Consider the following 20,301-nt stretch of genomic DNA (forward strand, 5'->3'; position numbering starts at 1 on the left):
AGTCAACTTAGTGTATGTAAACTTCTGACCCACTGGAATTGTGATACAGTGAATTATAAGGGAAATAATCTGTCTGTAAACAATTGTTTAGTAGATGTCCTAACCGACTTGCCAAAACTATAGTTTGTTAACAAGACATTTGTAGAGTGGTTGAAAAACGACTTTTAATTACTCCAACCTAAGTGTATGTAAACTTCCGACTTCAACTGTATATGATATTAGTATTTAGCAGACACTTTTATCCAAAGCGACTTACAGAACTGTCAGAACTGAATATTGACAGTGACACACTTCTCTCTCTCAGACACTGGGTACCTGCATGAGACAGCGGACGTGAGGCGGCAGCTCAGTCACTACCAGGTGGCGTCTCATAGTCATGTGACATCCTCCAGCCCCACCGCCCGGCCCCAGGCTGCGAGCTCTGACACCCGGCCGGACGGCATCCTGACCTGCGAGTTCTGTGAGTTCAGTTCGGGATACATGCAGAGCCTGAGACGCCACTACAGGGACCGACACGGAGGCAAGAAACTGTTCAAGTGCAAAGACTGCTCTTTCTTCACCTGCTCCAAGTAAGGAAATGAATATTACTGTGACAACATAAGATGGTCTCCTTTTCAATTTCAATCACGTCCTCTTTCCTCCTTCTCAAACCGCATTGGAGGAGAGGTCCCTCATTTCGGACCTTCTCCAAAACAGTTTGAGAAAGTTGAGAGGAGAGTGGACGTAAGAAATCACGGAGAGACAAATTGGGAAGGAGCCTATGTCTTCCTGTTCTTCTTTTTATGATGGTTGTTTGACAACAGAGTTGTGGGTTGTTTCTCCTTATGTCCATTCGGGCCTCACTACATCTATTATGTTCTTCTCAGGTCCACATTCACCATGCATGTGGAAGCAGGACACACTGTGGTTCCGGAGGAGGGTCCCAAAGACCTACGCTGTCCCCTCTGTCTCTACCACACCAAATACAAGAGCAATATGATCGACCACGTCGTCCTGCACAGGGGTAAGCCAAGCCAAAACCTGTGATTACTTGTTTTACGTGCTCAAATATTGTTAAGACAACTTAGAGGAAATAACTGTTAGTGCCAGGTGGAAGGAGCTCGTTGAGTCCTCCTAAAAGTCAAAGCTGTACTAGTATTGCAGTGCCAGACATCATGCCGTATTGTCGCACACCAAAATGCACGAGCAAATGTCGCACACCAAAATGCACGAGCAAATGTCGCACACCAAAATGCACGAGCAAATGTCGCACACCAATTAGCTGTACTTACTAAGTTACAACTTCACGGTTGGAGGTGCTGTGATGCTGTTGACACAATATTTATCTCTTTCTCTCCCTCACTCCCTCCCTCTACCCTCTCCTTCCCTACCCCAGAGGAGCGTGTGGTGCCCCTGGAAGTGTCTCGCTACACGCTGTCTCGCCACCTGGCCGGCGGGGTGTTCCGCTGCCACAAATGCACCTTCACCTGCTCCAGCGACCAGAGCCTGCAGCGGCACGTCACCGAACACAACGAGACGAAACCCTACCAGTGCCAACTGTGCTACTACGGCAGCAGGCAGCGCTGCCAGCTGGAGACACATCTCCGAGACGAGCACAAGGTAGGGCAGAACTACAAGTCCCAGCATGCACCCCGGCTCAACCCTACAGTCAGCTGTTTTAATACAAGTACCCGGAGAGCTAACATTTGGTAGGATGGGTGGGCTTTAAAAGAAAATGATCCAAAAGGATTTAGTTACTGTTTAAAGCAGGCCGTTTTGTAAGGATGTCGTCCTGAGACAATCACGAGATCGTGTCGACTTGTATACAGTTCCCTCAGAGATGAAAGCCCAAAAGGCTTGGATACCTTGATTGTAAAACAATGGCTTCAATTGGTCTTTAGTGTTTTTAATATCGGTGTCGAATAAGCGATGCGTTATTTCAGTACTTTATCATGATATCTCCATGGCATGTGGATATCATGTGCTTACCGATAAAAGGATCCGTGGTCGTACAGAGTAGATCATGCCGGATGATTAAAATCCCACACACATATGCTTGGTAGGAAGAAGCTGCCTGCTATCTATTCTGAGTGCATATCACAAATAATAGGTTTCATTTCCCTTAGTCCCATAATGGGGATAATGCATGAGATGGCGAGCGAGGTCACATGGCATTTCATGAGGTTGAAGTATACATTAAACTTAAAAGGGCACAGACGGAGGCAGCAGTGCGAGCTCCCTTTCAAGGGAAGGAGGAGAGAAGTCACTCTTCCTGTGTGCTCGTTGTTGGCCAATTACAGCAACTCTTTCTGACATGATACCTGTCACTCATAGTGTGTGGTGAAGTGCTCATAGATTGTAAAATAAAAATGTACTTCTTGTTGAATAAACACATTATATACGGTACCACTAAACATGAGCAACTTGAACTGCCTGTATAATGTGTATTCAGAGACAGTCCCATTGGGCAGCAGGTTAAAAGGACTTCATTACAACCTGCTCACAACCAGAATTTGTTGTTTCAGTGTCAGTAATACCCAATGGGGTCTTCATACTCAGTGATGTAGTGGGAAAAAAAGAAACTGCCATTCACAGTGAACAAAGGAACACTTCCTATACTTTCAATGCATTTTTACTCTAAAGGCGTTTACCCTTCCACTGCAACACTGATCATACTGATACATCAATTATGAATTCATCAATCAATCATACCTCTGTCTTTTGTTGTTGATCAGGTGATCCGTAACTTTGAGTTGATGGGGCAGGTCAACCTGGATCGGCTGGATGCTATAAAGGAGAGGAACAGTAGTGCCGGGGAGGAAGAGGAGAGAGAGGAGGATGGATTAGGAGCGATGGAGGAAGAGATTGTGGAGGATGAAGTGGAGATGGAGGAGAGTATAGAGGAAGAGCAAGAGCAGAAGGAGGAGGAAGAGGAGAATAGGATTGAAGAGGAAGAGGCAGAAAAGCCAGCTCCAAAAGGTAAACAAGGATCTTCATCATCATTATTGATGTGACTAACAACTCAGTGGCCTTGTGGTTAGTGTCCGCCCTGAGATTGGAAGGTTGTGAGTTCAATCCCTGGCCGAGTCATACCAAATACTGTAAAAATGGGACCTGACGCGTCTCCGTTTGGAACTCAGCATTAAGGAGATGGATTGTGGGTAAGGCCCTGCGATAGACTAGGGTCCTGTCCAGGGTGTGTACTTGTACATCAAGCTGCCTCACGCTACAGAAACAGGAGATAGTTTCCTTCCCTATGAGCCATCCTGGCTCGCACAATCCAAGGCTCATTCAAGGCTACTTACTTACTACTAACAATATGACTAACAATGCCAAATCCATCTCTGTTGGCTGCTACCAAAAGGGTTGGGCTCAGTCCCATTTCAATGCAGTCAATTCAGAGAGGTGAACTGAAATTCCAAGTCAGTTACTTCCTGAATTTAAATGGGATTCACTCCAACCTTGTAATCTGACATGACTGGGTCTCTGCTGTATCTGTCTGGGCTGATGTCGTATCATACGCCCCTCTCATCATGCTGATCTCTGTCTGTTCCCCAGACGTCCCAGTAGTTTCCCCCAGCAGCAGCAGTGTGACTGCCTCCGCTGAGAAGCGCTTCCCCTGTGAGTTCTGTGGTCGCTGCTTCACTAACAGCATAGAGTGGGAACGACACGTCCTCCGACACGGCATGTAAGTCTCTTTCTCTCTCTCTCTTCCTACCTCCGTCTCTCCTTCTGCCTCACACAAATACTTTCTCCCTCCCTCCCTATCTCTCTCTCCTTACCCCTCTTCCTCCCTTCCTCTTTCTTCTGCATGTTTTCCCCCCGATATGTTCCTGTGGTAATGGACATTGACCTTCTCATGGACATCCCCCTCTCATCATAATACAGGACCGTTACCAACAGCAGAACAGACACTAGCACCACCCCAGCAATAGACGCATCAGCCTCAGCTCTGCCTTCTATTGGCTCGTCGACCATTGGGACGATGACGGACAGAGGAGTGGACCTATCTAGCAACGGCATGGAAGTGGAGAAAGAATATGCCTCCGACCTATTACAGAGTAGTAACAATCTGAATGAGGAAGACAACAAAGAAATGCTTGAAACCAAAAAATGACGTATAAGAAGATGGAAGAAAAGAGTACTGGGGCCTAACATTGTAGTCACTTTGCTAGAGACTATACATTAGGTTGAATTAATATTGGTATTGGGTTGGGTATCAAAAATAGGCTGCTAAAGAAAGAAAAGAAAATGATGGAAACAAAAAAGAATTGTGACCTTTTGGAGTATTGTTAGATTTTAAGTGTTACATATTGGAAACTATAGGTTGTGTTACATCCTACATTTTTGAAATGGCTGAACCTTAAAATGAGTCAATGGTCCCGTAGGACAGATGTTAATATATTGGTAACCAATAGTGAATGTTACTGTAAAGCACACATTATGGTCAAATCTGCAGTTTCTACAGTTTAAAGTTCATGTCTACTAACTACAATATTTTGTAGAAAGAAAGAGTGGGTCACATTTCCCCAAAAACATGTTTGAAATTGTGGGAAGATATGTTGGGGGGGGAATTGAAATTGGGGGAATTTTATTTTTTAGATATACGTAGATATACTGACCCCTTGGAAGTTCCAAACGAGGGGTTCTATAAATATAGATAACCTACTGTATGAGCTACCACATTTAGTTCCCTGACCCCCTTTTAACCTCACTGCTACCAACAAGATCCTAATATACTTATAATCCCATCATCTAGTGTTGTAATGTTGAGAGGGTGTGTGAGAGATGACTCATCACGATCTGGGCCCGTATTCATAAAACATTTCAGAGTAGGATAGCCGTTTTGCCTTTTAGATCAAACTGAATATGATTATATGGACAGGGGGGACCTGATCCTAGATCTGTCTTCTCAACTGTCCCTCTCCACCCCGTCCATACTAGCTGTAAAACATACAATAGAACGGTTTCTGTGATTTGACCCGGATGATAACTTTACATTAGTTTATTTTTTATTTTTTTTAGCCTTGTGTTATTAATCAAGTAGAATAATTCCTTGAGGAATAGTTGCACCTTATTTGTCTATAGTATATTTCAAACTTTGATTTGTTACATTTTTCGAATATTGACCTGACTTTTGCCCCAATGTTTATATATAGCAAATTGTTATATACAGTAGTACCCTCGAATATGATAAATATGCCTTCAGCCTTAGGCATTCCCAGCACTTCCACTCTTTAATACCACTTTTATTGTCTATTGTCCATCTTCTGACAGTTGAAAGTGAACTGACACAAGTGTCCCCACAACATGATAACCAGCAGTTGAATCAATAATGGTTATTATTGTGGCATTGGTTGGTTTCCCTTTTGTTTTTTGTTTATCGATAACAAGTTCGATGTTGTTGTAAAACCTACACGGTAGTCTGTGACACAGTACATGTCATCAATGTCGGAAGAACACAGAGAGAATACTGTACACCCGGAAGCTACCGTTTTCTCTTTCTGACATTAACATGAGGAGAATGGCATGACGCAAAGCAGATAATTCACCTCATCAACAGATAATTGCCACAGCATTTACAGGAGAACTTGTAAGTATGCCAGAGAAACGGATGATAAAATGTGACTGACCAGCAATGCGAAAGTACAACACTTAGGTGTTTAACTTACATGTTGCCGTGTAAAGTGTCGTATTCTATGATTCTGTTGTTGTGTATGAAGATGATTCTGAAGAGTTCGTCGGTATGCTCTTTTTTAGACTACGCTGTTTTGACAAATAAGGCAGAGATTGTATATGTTAGAAGTTGCTGCTCAAAATACCCCAAAGCCTTATTAGAATAACGAATGGCAATTATTTCAAGCTTCGTCGATAGAGATGTCTTCTTTCCAACACTGGTTGGTTGGAACCGATACAAACCAATACAACGTGATTGACAGTGTATCTGTAATATGGCTCCTTTGAGCCATCAAAGGAGAAACGCAAAAAAATGGAAATGTGCTCTTGGTAACAAAATATTTAGCTGGCTATGTTTGCTACAATGTTCTTTCCTGAGTAACGAACCATTGTTGCAAAGGGGGTTGGAACCCAGAGACATAAATACATGTATATATGGCTCTGGTAAAAACCTAGTCCCCTGTAGGGTGCATTCCGAGAGTCATGCATGTACGTATGTGATATGCAGTTGTGTGTAGAAAAACAAACTACTTGTCAAGTGTTTGAAACTGTGGTGTTTCAGAAAGGAAATGTTTCCCTTTTCCCTTTAGGTGTTGGTCTCATATTAAACAAATAAACAAAAAAAAAGATCAAGTTAAAAGATAAAAACCTTTGGAGTGAGCTGTTTTTTCAGACTCCCGAATCAAGATGTTATAATAAGCTGTTGTACAACGTCTGGTTGATACGAAATATGTCTTCTTTTATTTTGTACCTTTAAAAACAACAACACGGGGGTGATTTGGTGCTGAATCTCTTACCCCTCCTATCCTTTAAAAGGACCAGCTTAGCTTTTTAAACATTAACCCATAGAGAAATGTTTGTTTTGAGGAAATACGCTTTTTGAAGTGGGGTTAATTTGGGATTTTGTGAGGTGGTTGGAACTGTCCTGTCTCTCTGTATCCCAAATTGGTTGCTTTTCCATTGTCCATTTTTAATAGGCATCTGTTAAATACTCACTGTATTCAGTGTCCCGCTGTACCATAAGGTGGTGGGACTCTTTTGGTTGTTGGTCACACCCCTTCCTCCCACCTCCCAATTGAACCCCTGCTCGTCATAACACACTGGATGCTTGTATGTATATATTTAGTTTGTTTCCATGATGTTTCTCTCCTCTTCTTCTCTTCAGACTGTTCTCTATTGTTTGACTACCTTAGATTCTCCATCTTGCCTTTCTCCTGTGAAAATCTGATTCCTGATGGTGGGTTGTGATATTACCTAGAATGATTGTTTACAATTGTATTCCATTTTATCTCTGGATATTCTGTAAATATTGTAACTCATTGTCTTTTTTTAACTTGTTAATAAAGTTATCAGATAACGGTACTCGGTAGTTGTTGTTGATGTCAGGGATTACAGTTGCGTTTTGTTTGTCTGTTGTTTCCAATCAGATATGTCTGTTTATGTGTCTCTGTCACAAATTCCCAGAAATCGCACGGCCAATCCGCGTAATCATTTTTTATTTTTGAATTGAATGTAATATCTTATGTTGTTCTTGTCTATAACTGTTCTGTACTTTGTAATGTATTTGTATGTTTTATGTGGACCCCAGGAAGAGTAGCTGCTGTATGAGCAGTAGCCAATGGGGATCCTAATAAACTAAACTAAACCATTGTTTCAGGTTACTGACACTCCAAAAACAATTCTTTGTACAGGCCAAATCTATTAGTATGCCTTTCCCAATAGCTGTCATGAATTGTAATGCTCGGAGCTAAGCAAGCTTCCAGGAAAGCAGATTACAATCATGAATGCTTGCTTTCAAGGACAAAATGGATGAGATTCTCAAAGATAAAATAATACAAAAGTGTTTTGCAATCACTGCTATCAAAAAACATTGAATTGAAAAAAAAAAAAAACATTGAAAACATTGAAACATGAATTCTTTATGTATTATTTATTACTCATCCTGTCCCTCATGGTTGCTAATCATTTGTTAGTGTAATAAGTATTATTTTGGATGATTCCAGAGAATGAGAAATGGATAAATATCAAATACGTTTGCTTGCTGCAGTTGTGGTCCTACGATGCGGCTTGTTTGAATGTGTCTGTCATAGACGGTGGCAATCTTCTGTTAGATCAAATGTCTTTGTGCATCTTCAATCGTCTGTTAGTGGAGTGATGCACCCATCCCTTGGTGGCAGAGGACAAAGAGAACGTTCAAAGGAGAAGCCATCCCAAATGGCACCCTATTCCCTATATAGTGCACTACTTTTGACCAGAGCCCTATCCAAAGTAGTGCAATATGTAGGGGATAGGGTGCCATTTGATTTACATAATCCTTTGTCTCACGTCAGTCACAGATAAAATAATGTGACGGACATTCGATAGACTGTGAAACCAACGGACCAAGCCGGGCTATATTCACGGCTGGGACTCCCTCATCTGTCCATAGGTCTGAGAAAGTGGCCAGAGAAGAGAAAAAGGACAAAGACAACTGTCAGTTCTGTAGCTACCAGAGAGATGAACTGTTCTAGGGCAGGGTAGTTCTAGAACTAACTAGTAGGATGTCTGGTTAAAACAGCTGTGGTTTACTTTCACTGTCAAAGATTAAACTGACGTGACCTAATCAATCTGATAGTGATAATCGATATAAGAGTGAAGTCTCGATATGAGTGAAGATCTTTTTATCAAGATTTCATAGGAGTTTTTATGAACCCTTTAGATGAACTACCATGCCAATGTCTGTCCCTACCCCAAGTTGACAACACATGTTCTACTCTACAACTTGTTAATTTTACCATCCTCTATACAGGCTGTCCTGTTGGATGGTTGCCACGGAGAGAGAGTCCTCAGAGCAGCTCATAATAGTCACAACAGCTTGTCCACAGGAAATAGCTACGGAGTGAGAAGACATCCCAGTGGTCCATACTTCTATGTTCCACCCTTCCACCCAGTACCTGCCCAGCTAACAACACGTTCCCACAACTTTAGAAAACGTTCCCTTAAGATTCTCAATAGGTCATTAACTAATGTTTGCATAAGAATGTTCCTGTGAGGTGCAAGGAATGTTTCCAAGAGACCATTGCCTTAATGTCAAATAGAACTTACCCAGAACGTTGTTACCATTTTCTCAGAATTTAAGATATGGGGCCTCCCGAGTGGCGCAGTGGTCTAAGGCACTGTATTGCTAGCTAGCTGTGCAACTAGAGATCCTGGTTCGATTCCAGGCTTCCTTTGCAGCCGGCTGCGACCTGAAGACCCATGGGGCGGCACACAATTGGCCCAGCGTCGTCTGGGTTAGGGGAGGGTTTGGCCGGCAGGGAAGTCCTTGTTCCATCGCGCTCTAGCGACTCCTATGGCGGGCTGGGCGCATGCACGCTGACACGGTCGCCAGGTGTATGATGTTTCCTCCGACACATTGGTGTGGCTGTCTTCCGGGTTAAGCGGGCATTGTGTCAAGAAGCAGCGCGGCTTGGTTGGGTCGTATTTCGGAGGATGCATGGCTCTCGACCTTCGCCTCTTCTGAGTCCGTTGGAGTTGCAGCGTTGAGACAAGACTGTAACTACCAATTGGAGAGAAAAAATATAGAGAGAGATTTTAAGATATGAAGGTTCTAGACACGTTTCATGGGAACGTTACAAGAACAGTAATGTGTCCAGTTTCCCGTGGGTTAGGAGAATATTCCATCAACGTCCCACCAAACATCCACAGAACTTGGATGCCATGTTCTCAGAATATAAGATATTAATGTTCTTGACACGTTTCATAGTAACATTGCAAGAACATTTCTGTGTATCAGTTGTCAGGACGTCGCCTGATGGTCCCAAAGAAACGTTCTCCCCCCCAAAAAAAGGTTTCATTACACATCAAGCCCTGTTACTGTTGCCGAGTCAATGAACTATAACTATACTAGCCCAATAAGCACATGCTCTAGATACTGTATATCCCTTATTGGGACTGTGGAGTTAGTCATTAGTCATTGGTGCTGGTGGCCTGAGTTTGAGACCCGCTAGGGGAGGCACCCTACTATCACCACATTTTTAGCAATCTTAATGTAATTATTTGGCAACAGTTAAAACACACCTATCTGATCTAATTACAATTAATTTTTCATTGACACATGTTTGTTCTACATGATATATGTGGTGTGGATTTCAAAAAGACGATCGTGTTCTCTTTGAGATGCTCAGCTATATACAATTAATAAATACTGATAATTGAATGTGGTCATAATTAGTGCTCAAGGGGAAATCCTATGGATTCCCATCTTTCAATGAGAAACTCATTTTGTTAGATCAGATAGATGTGTTGTGTAACTGTTGCCAAATAATGACATTAAAGATCCAATGCCCCTAAAAACGTATAATTTTGAAAACAGCCTATGTGGCATCGATATGAGTCCGAAACATTTATTCTACTGTCAAAAGTGTAAATTGGTTAATTTTGGTCATAAAGTCAGTCTTATCCAAAACAGAGTTTGTGAGACTTGTGCTCGTGACTGCATCACAACATAGATTAAGGTTGGGTTTGCTTCAATCCTACCCACATGCTCACAGCTGGCATCTATAAATTACACAATGTACATGGGACAATATGTTAAAATTCCAATAGCTCCAAGTTTCAATGACTTAAAAACATCAAACCAACTATAAATTGTAGAAATTCATATACATATATTGAAAGGATTTAATGAGAAAACTAAAAGGTGTTCAACATGAAAATATTGTCTAATTTACATTGTGTCATTTATTGACGGTCCCTAACTAGCCCCGGAGGTAGGCTATCCAAAGTCAAACTACCTTTGCCACAGTGTACACCAGCCGGCTGAAGTTAATTGGCAAAATAATTTCTCTAACTCTTCCCTCCTGTGAACACACACACGAAACACCCATATCAAACCACAACCTGAAACCAACTCATGTTAGAATGGTTGCTAGAATTTCTTAATGAACCAAATCCATAACGATGCCAAATTAGGACGTGCATGCCCTTTTAACATGTTTTGCTAAGAATGTGAGAGTACAGCGAATCCCCTAGGAGGTCTCAAACGCCACCAGCATCAATGAAGGACACCCTAACCACTGTCCCAATAAGGGACACCCCTAGGACATGTACATATTGGGCCTGTATAGTTAGGCCCTGTCCAGAAGAAACCCTAATCCTACCTCCCTGGGCACTTGTCGAGAGCTTCAAGTTCCTCTGTGTCCACATCACTAAGGAACTATCACGGTCCACACACACCCACACAGTTGTGAAGAGGGCTCAACAACAACTCCTCTTTCCCCTTCAGAGGCTGAAAAGAGTTGGCATGGGCCCTCAGATCCTCAAAAAGTCCTACAGCGGCACAATTAAGAGCATCTTGACTGGCTGCATCACCGCTTGGTATGGCAACTGCTTGGCATCTGACCGCAAGGCGCTACAGAGGGTAGTTTATCAGTATATCTCTGCCAACCAGGCAGTGTCAGAGGAAAGCCCTAAAAATTGTCAAAGACTCCAGCCACCCAAGTCATAGAGTCTCTCTGCTAGTGCACGGCAAGCGGTACCGATGCACCAAGGCTGGAACCAACAGGACCCTGAACAGCTTCTACCCCCAAGCCATAAGACTACTACATAGTTAGTTAAATAGCTAACCAATAGCTACCCAGAATAATCTGCATTGACCCTTTTTGCACTAGATCTTTTGACTTATCTCATCTGTTGCTGTTACTGTTTATTATCTATCCCGTTGCCTAGTCACTTTATCCCTACCTATACAGTGGGGTAAAAAAGTATTTAGTCAGCCACCAATTGTGCACGTTCTCCCACTTAAAACGATGGGAGAGGCCTGTAATGTTCATCATAGGTACACTTCAACTATGACAGACAAAATGAGGGGAAAAATCCAGAAAATCACATTGTAGGATTTTTAATGAATTTATTTGCAAATTATGGTGGAAAATAAGTATTTGGTCACCTACAAACAAGCAAGATTTCTGTCTCTCACAGACCTGTAACTTCTCCTTTAACTTCTACTTCATCACAATCCCGGATCCGGGAGCACCCCCATCAGTAAAAAAGCTGACTAGCATAGCCTAGCATAGCGTCACAAGTAAATACTAGCATCTAAATATCATTAAATCACAAGTCCAAGACACCAGATGAAAGATACACATCTTGTGAATCCAGCCATCATTTCTGTTTTTTAAAATGTTTTACAGGGAAGACACAATATGTATTTCTATTAGCTAACCACGATAGCAAAAGACACAACTTTTTTTTCCCACCTTTTTTTTCCTGCATAGGTAGCTATCACAATTTCGACCAAATAAAGATATAAATAGTCACTAACCAAGAAACAACTTCATCAGATGACAGTCTGATAACATATTTATTGTATAGCATATGTTTTGTTAGAAAAATGTGCATATTTCAGGTATAAATCATAGTTTTACATTGCAGCCACCATCACAACTCTCACCAAAGCAACTAGAATAACTACAGAGACCAACGTGAATTACCTAAATACTCATCATAAAACATTTATGAAAAATACACAGCGTACAGCAAATGAAAGACAAAGATCTTGTGAATCCAGCCAATATTTCTGATTTTTAAGTGTTTTACAGCGAAAACACAATATAGCATTATATTAGCTTACTACAATAGCCAACCACACAACAGCATTGATTCAAGCCAACAATAGCGATAACGAATAAACCAGCAAAAGATATTAATTTTTTCACTAACCTTCTCAAACTTCTTCAGATGACAGTCCTATAACATCATATTACACAATACATATAGAGTTTGTTCGAAAATGTGCATATTTAGCGGCACAAATCGTGGTTATACAATATGAATAGTAGCTAAAATGCAAACAAAATGTCGGGAGAAATCTTGGGAGAGGCACCTAATCTAATCAGTAACTAATCATAAACTTGACTAAAAAATACAGGTTGGACAGCAAATGAAAGATACATTAGTTCTTAATGCAACCGCTGTGTTAGATTTTTAAAATTAACGTTACTACGACATACAGCGTGCGTTAAAGCGAGACCGCACCGAAATTAATGGCGGAATAGTAGTTTCACATTTTTCAACAGAACAACGAATTAACATCATAAATACTTCTTACTTTTTGATGTGCTTCCATCAGAATCTTGGCAAGTTGTCCTTTGTCCAGAAGAATCGTTGCTCCGGTTGTAGATTGTCGCCTTCAACTTTGGAATTAGCAGTAAACATTAGCCATGTGGCCCAGACGTGTCCAACTCACTATAACGCAGCACAAATAAATATCCGAAAATCGCAATATACTGATATAAACTGATATAACTCGGTTTAAAATAACAATATTATGATGTCGTTAACACCTATATCGAATAAAATCAGAGCCGGATATATCTAACTCCTATAATGAGAGCTTTCTAGAACGCCATCCTGAGGTCTGTCTTGCGTCATGGCGAAAGTTGAAAAGAGTGGACCCCACGTTCCAAAACCCTTTATATGGGCTCAGATCTGCCTAGCAACTCCATTCCAATTCTCCCTATTTGCTGACACCTAGGGGAAGGCGTATGCAGTGCATCTCGACCAATAGAAAACAAGCAAATTAATAAACTGACCTCAGAACAGCCTGCCTTATTTCAGATTTCTCACTTCCTCACAGGAAAATTGCTCCAACTCGAGTTCTGTTTTACTCACAGATATAATTCAAACGGTTTTAGAAACTAGAGAGTGTTTTCTATCCAATAGTAATAATATGCATATTGTACGAGCAAGAATTGAGTACGAGGCAGTTTAATTTGGGAACGAAATTTTTACAAAGTGAAAACAGCACCCCCTATTGAGAAAAGGTTTTAAGAGGCAACCTCTTGAGCCTATGGGGGGTGCTATTTCGATCTTGGAAAAATTGGACCCCAAATTAAACTGCCTCGTACTCAATTCTTGCTCGTACAATATGCATATTATTATTACTATTGGATAGAAAACACTCTCTAGTTTCTAAAACCGTTTGAATTATGTCTCTGAGTGAAACAGAACTCATTCTGCAGCACATTTCCTGCCAGGGAGTGAGATTTCTGAAATTGTGGTCCCTGTTCCCAGGTCAGTTTATAAGTCCCTGTGAACGCTGTGGGGCTACAAACACTGCATACGCCTTCCTCTAGATGTCAGTAAGTGGTGACAATTTGAATGGAGTCGATTGCGCAATCTGGGACCTTATATAAGACCCTGGAGCGGAAGTACCTTTCTTTTCAACCGTGCGCCTGACGCAGAATGGACGTCGGACTGGCCTCCTTCCAAGCTTTGGTTTAGCCAGTTCTATATCTCCGGTCATGTTTTTATTCGTTATAGTTGTTAAAGACATCATAAGGTAGTTAATTTAAACCGACTTATAGCAATTTATATCAGTTTATTGCGATTTTCTGGCATTTCTTTGTGACGCACTTTCAAGAGTTGGACACTTTTCCGGTACATGCCGAACGTTAGTGGCCATTTCGACAGGACAAGAGGACATCTTTCGACCAAAAGACGATTGTTCTGGACAAATGACACCTTTCCCAAGATTCTGATGCGAGTTCAACTAAAAGTAAGAACTATTTATGCTGATAAATCGTTGTTCTGTTGAAAAATGTTAAATGCATAAGCCGCCATTAATTTTTGGGTAGCTTCGCTTTAGCGCACCCTGTATTGCGCAGTAAGGTTAATTTTAAAAATGTAATTCAGCGATTGCATTAAGAACTAATTTGTCTTTCAATTGCTGTCCAACCTGTATTTTTTTAGTCAAGTTTATGAATAGTTTTCGATAAAAATAGGTGTCTTTCCAAGATGGCGCTGGACAGATTGCTTGAGTAGTTGGACACTATTTTCATTGTATAAGCACGATTTGTGCCGCTAAATATGCACATTTTCGAACAAACTCTATATGCACTGTGTAATATGATGTTACAGGACTGTCATCTGAAGAATTCTGAGAAGGTTAGTGAAAGAATTAATATATTTTGGTGGTGATAACGTTATCGCTCTTTTTGCCTTGAATCAATGCTGGGGTGATGTTTGCACATGTGGTATGCTAATATAACGATATATTGTGTTTTCGCTGTAAAACACTTAGAAAATCTGAAATATTGTCTGGATTCACAAGATCTGTGTCTTTCAATTGCTGTACGCTGTGTATTTTTAAGAAATGTTTTATGATGAGTAATTAGGTAATACACGTTGCTCTCTGTAGTTATTCTAGTCGAGTTGTGATGGTGGCTGCAATGGTAAACTATGATTTATACCTGAAATATGCACATTTTTCTAACAAAACATATGCTATACAATAAATATGTTATCAGACTGTCATCTGATGAAGTTTTTTCTTGGTTAGTGGCTATTTATATCTTTATTTGGTCGAATTGGTGATAGCTACTGATGGAGTGAAAAAATGGTGGAGTAAGAAAAATGTTGTCTTTTGCTAACGTGGTTAGCTAATAGAAATACATATTGTGTCTTCCCTGTAAAACATTTTAAAAATCAGAAATGGTGGCTGGATTCACAAGAAGTGTATCTTTCATCTGGTGTCTTGGACTTGTGATTTAATGATATTTAGATGCTAGTATTTACTTGTGACGCTATGCTAGGCTATGCTAGTCAGCTTTTTTACTGGTGGGGGTGCTCCCGGATCCGGGTTTGGGAGGAACTAGAAGTTAAGAGGCTCCTCTGTCCTCCACTCATTACCTGTATTAATGGCACCTGTTTTAACTTGTTATCAGTATAAAAGACACCTGTCCACAACCTCAAACAGTCACACTCCAAACTCCACTATGGCCAAGACCAAAGAGCTGTCAAAGGACACCAGAAACAAAATTGTAGACCTGCACCAGGCTGGAAAGACTGAATCTGCAACAGGTAAGCAGCTTGGTTTGAAGAAATCAACTGTGGGAGCAATTATTAGGAAATGGAAGACATACAAGACCACTGATAATCTCCCTCGATCTGGGGCTCCACGCAAGATCTCACCCCGTGGGGTCAAAATGATCACAAGAACGGTAAGCAAAAATCCCAGAACCACACGGGGGGACCTAGTGAATGACCTGCAGAGAGCTGGGACCAAAGTAACAAAGCCTACCATCAGTAACACACTACGCCGCCAGGGACTCAAATCCTGCAGTGCCAGACGTGTCCCCCTGCTTAAGCCAGTACATGTCCAGGCCCGTCTGAAGTTTGCTAGAGAGCATTTGGATGATCCAGAAGAAGATTGGGAGAATGTCATATGGTCAGATGAAACCAAAATAGAACTTTTTGGTAAAAACTCAACTCGTCGTGTTTGGAGGACAAAGAATGCTGAGTTGCATCCAAAGAACACCATACCTACTGTGAAGCATGGGGGTGGAAACATCATGCTTTGGGGCTGTTTTTCTGCAAAGGGACCAGGACGACTGATCCGTGTAAAGGAAAGAATGAATGGGGCCATGTATCGTGAGATTTTGAGTGAAAACCTCCTTCCATCAGCAAGGGCATTGAAGATGAAACGTGGCTGGGTCTTTCAGCATGACAATGATCCCAAACACATCGCCCGGGCAACGAAGGAGTGGCTTCGTAAGAAGCATTTCAAGGTCCTGGAGTGGCCTAGCCAGTCTCCAGATCTCAACCCCATAGAAAATCTTTGGAGGGAGTTGAAAGTCCGTGTTGCACAGCAACAGCCCCAAAACATCACTGCTCTAGAGGAGATCTGCATGGAGGAATGGGACAAAATACCAGCAACATTGTGTGAAAACCTTGTGAAGACTTACAGAAAACGTTTGACCTCTGTCATTGCCAACGAAGGGTATATAACAAAGTATTGAGATAAACTTTTGTTATTGACCAAATACTTATTTTCCACCATAATTTGCAAATAAATTCATAAAAAATCCTACAATGTGATTTTCTGGATTTTTTTTTCTGATTTTGTCTGTCATAGTTGAAGTGTACCTATGATGAAAATTACAGGCCTCTCTCATCTTTTTAAGTGGGAGAACTTGCACAATTGGTGGCTGACTAAATACTTTTTTGCCCCACTGTATGTACATATCTACCTCAATTACCTCATACCCTGCACGTCAGCTCAGTACCGGTACCCCGTCTATATAGCCAAGTTATCATTACTCATTGTGGATTCTTTCCCTATATATATATATATATATATATATTTTTTTTTTTATTCTCTGCATTGTTGGGAAGTAAGCATTTCACTGATAGTCTACACCTGTTGTTTACAAAGCATTTTGTAGATCTGGTTGGTGTAAGGCTGTAAGCAATAGGGTGAATACACTTCGAAGTAAATCTCAACTCTGTTAAAAGTACACAAAAAAGACAACTTTTATTGATTATAGTCATTCAGGTGTATCATTAAAACAGGTTAATATTCCCCATCAGCAATAGACAACTATGCAGAAAGCCCTTAAATTGCTGAAATAAGTGAATCAAATTTAATAATGAGAGAACAGTCAAATTAACTGATAACTGACATGTTCTGTGTATGTCTGGTGGGACATTAATGGAATATTCTCTTAACCCTCAGAAAAGTAGACACAGGAATGTTCTTGCAACGTCCCATGAAATGTGTCTAGAACATTAGTATTGTGTATTCTGAGAACATGGTAACCACGTTCTGGGTAAGTTTTGTTTGACGTTAAGGGAATGTTCTCTTATCTGTAATGTCAAAACATGCTGAAAAGGTTCTGAGAATGTTTTTGCTAACATAGACTAATGTTCCCCTAACTAACAGAAAACGGGACATTCAAACATTAGGGGAACATTACAGGTAACATTACAAAAACGTTCCCTCTCCCTAGAATTGTTAGCTGGGTGGCTTCTCTCACTTACCCACTAACATCTCGGTCATCAACTCTGTAGAACTGGGAACTGAGTTCAACTGATCGAAACCACAAACCCAGAGGAATGCTTGACTACCAGTCCTGTACAGGATACACACATGTGATACAGAAACAGTGGGGTAATGTAAGCCTATGTAAAAAGAATATAAATGAAAGATGCCTCCTCAGGCATTTTAGAATAAGATATGCTTGTACTGTAGTGTTAAAAGACAGTAGCTTGTCAGTGAGTTACTCCTTTAGAGTTGTGTCTCTCTTGTCTTAGTACATCCAAGTCAAAGTCTTACTCTCAGTCTTACTCTCAGTCCAGTATTTCCGAATGCCTATTTTGGAAGCACTTTATTTCACAGTTCTAACATAATCTTTAAAAAATATATTCAAGACATGTGGGATCAGGAGTGGGAATCTCTGAAGCTCACCACTTCTGAGGGGCCAACGGCAGACTCGCGACCCCTAGAGACAGAGAGACTGAGGAGCAGTCATGGCAGGCGGCTAGACGAGAGCTCTCCCACAGGAGTAGAAGGAATGCCTGATGTGTGTTGCTCTCCAATGACTGGACCAGGGAGAATGAGAGGAGTGGAGAGCAGCAGCCGCAGGCCAAGGGCAACATATTATCACTCACTTGACAGGGTCCTCTGAAAAATCAGACTGCAGATTTGGGGGGGGGGGGTCTGTTAGTACAATTTGGGTGGGGGGGGGATCTTTAACTAGAAGGACCTTTAATTAGAAAAAGTATTTATTAACAAAGGGTGAACAAATACACCATATGTACAAAAGGATGTGGGCAGGGCCTCCCGAGTGGCGCAGCGGTCTAAGGCACTGCATCCCAGTGCTTGAGACGTCACTACAAACCCGGGTTCGTGTCACTACAGACCCAGGCTGTGTCACAACAGGCTGTAACTGGGATAAATAAAGTAGTATGTGGACACCCCTTCAAATGAGTGGATTCGGATATTTCAGTCACACGCGTTGCTGACAGGTGTATAAAATTGAGCACACACTGCTGCAATCTCCATAGACAAACATTTGAAGAAGAATGGCCTTACTGAAGAGCTCAGTGACTTTCAACATGGCACTGTCATAGGAAGACACCTTTCCAACAAGTCAGTTCTTAAAATTTCTGCCCTGCTAGAGCTGCCCCGGTCAACTGTAAGAGCTGTTATTGTGAAGTGGAAATATCTAGGAGCAACAACGGCTCAGCCGTGAAGTGGTAGGCCACACAAGCTCACAGAACGGGACCGGTGAGTGCTGAAGCATGTAGTGCATAAAAATCATCTGTCCTCGGTTGCAATACTCATTACTGCGTTCCAGACTGCCTCTGGAAGTAATGTCAGCACAATAACTGTTCATTGGAAGCTTCATGATGGGATTCCATGGCCGAGCAGCCACACACAAGCCTAAGATCACCATGCGCAATGCCAAGTGTCGGCTGGAGTGGTGTAAAGCTGCCACCATTAGACTCTGGAGCAGTGGAAACGTGTTCTCTGTAGTGATTCACCATCTGGCAGTCTGATGGACAAATCTGTGTTTGGTGGATGCCAGGAGAACACTACTGTAAAGTTTAGTGGAGGAGGAATAATGGTCTGGAGCTGTTTTTTATGGTTCGGGCTAGGCCCCTTAGTTCCAGTGAAGAGGAATCTTAACGCTACAGCATACAATTACATTTTAGACGATTCTGTGCTTCCAACTTTGTGACAACAGTTTGGGGAAGGCCCTTTCCTGTTTCAGAATGACAATGCCCCTGTGCACAAAGCGAAGTCCATACAGAAATGGTTTGTCGAGATTGGGGTGGAAGAACAAGACTGGCTTTCACAGAGCCCTGACCTCAACTCCATCAAACACCTTTGGGATGAATTGGAACGCCAACTGCGAGCCAGGCCTAATCGCCTAAAATCAGTGCCGGACCTCATTAATGCTCTTGTGGCTAAATGGAAGCAAGTCCCCGCATCAATGTTCCAACAGCTAGTGGAAAGCCTTCCCAGAAGAGTGGAGGCTGTTATAGTAGCGAATGGGGGACCAACTCCATATTAATGCCGATGATTTTGGAATGAGACATTCGATGAGCGGGTGTCCACATACTTTTGGTCATGTAGTGTACGTTTGCTTTGCAGAACTTGTTTCTGTAGCAGTTTTACATCTAATTTCCTTCAATTCCACACATTTTGCCATGGCTTATACCTTGTTAATATGATATCTGATTGAGAGTAATTAACAAAATCAATGGGGGCCCCTTGGAGGTCAGGGAACCTGGGCATGTGGCCTGGTCGGTAATTTGGTCACGACTACAAGTTTACCTGTTGTCCATAGGTTTCCACCGAATTGGCAACAGATTTTCATGCGAATATTCAAAAATCTGCATAAAAACAATATGCTAATTTTCCTACCAGAGATGTGTTTCCATCAAATTGACTTGCGGACTAAATGCTGTACGTGATGAGGTAGTGTATATAAGAATAACTTTTGCGCTTAAATTCGCATGTACCAAATACAAAATATAAGTTAAATGGGTTTCCCTCGCATTATCAACTCTACGGATCGTTTTGTCACAAAATATGTTGCGTTATATAGCGAATGTGCCCACTCTGGTCTTGGCACGCTCTAGACATCAGTTTTCAGGTACAGTGCAGGTAGGCTACCTACATAGTAAGATTATTATGGACAAAAGAGCAAGATTATTTTTATTTGTCAAACGGCTGCCAAGCATCGATCATCATGTCACCAGAATAAGACCCTCAATATTTATTGGAAAAGACCCACTAGGCAAAAACGGGTTAAATCAATGTTGTTTCCACATCATTTCAACCCAAAAAAATCTATGTGATGACTTTGAATCAAT

General features: G+C 41.5%; 1 protein-coding gene across 1 annotated transcript in view; it reads left to right on the forward strand.

The window, feature by feature from the left end:
* The window catches only part of znf462 (zinc finger protein 462), a 54,669-nt gene extending 50,573 nt beyond the window's left edge, over positions 1-4,096 (forward strand). Inside the window, exons 7-13 of the mRNA XM_038970181.1 lie at positions 305-569; positions 867-1,003; positions 1,376-1,599; positions 2,715-2,846; positions 3,218-3,257; positions 3,583-3,667; positions 3,868-4,096. Of these exons, the coding sequence (XP_038826109.1) occupies positions 305-569; positions 867-1,003; positions 1,376-1,599; positions 2,715-2,846; positions 3,218-3,257; positions 3,583-3,667; positions 3,868-4,096 (1,112 nt within the window). The remainder of the gene's footprint in view (positions 1-304; positions 570-866; positions 1,004-1,375; positions 1,600-2,714; positions 2,847-3,217; positions 3,258-3,582; positions 3,668-3,867) is intronic.
* The last annotated feature ends 16,205 nt before the right edge of the window (positions 4,097-20,301 follow it).

Source organism: Salvelinus namaycush, chromosome 31 (genome assembly GCF_016432855.1).
Source record: "Salvelinus namaycush isolate Seneca chromosome 31, SaNama_1.0, whole genome shotgun sequence".
NCBI classification, from domain to species: Eukaryota; Metazoa; Chordata; class Actinopteri; order Salmoniformes; family Salmonidae; genus Salvelinus; species Salvelinus namaycush.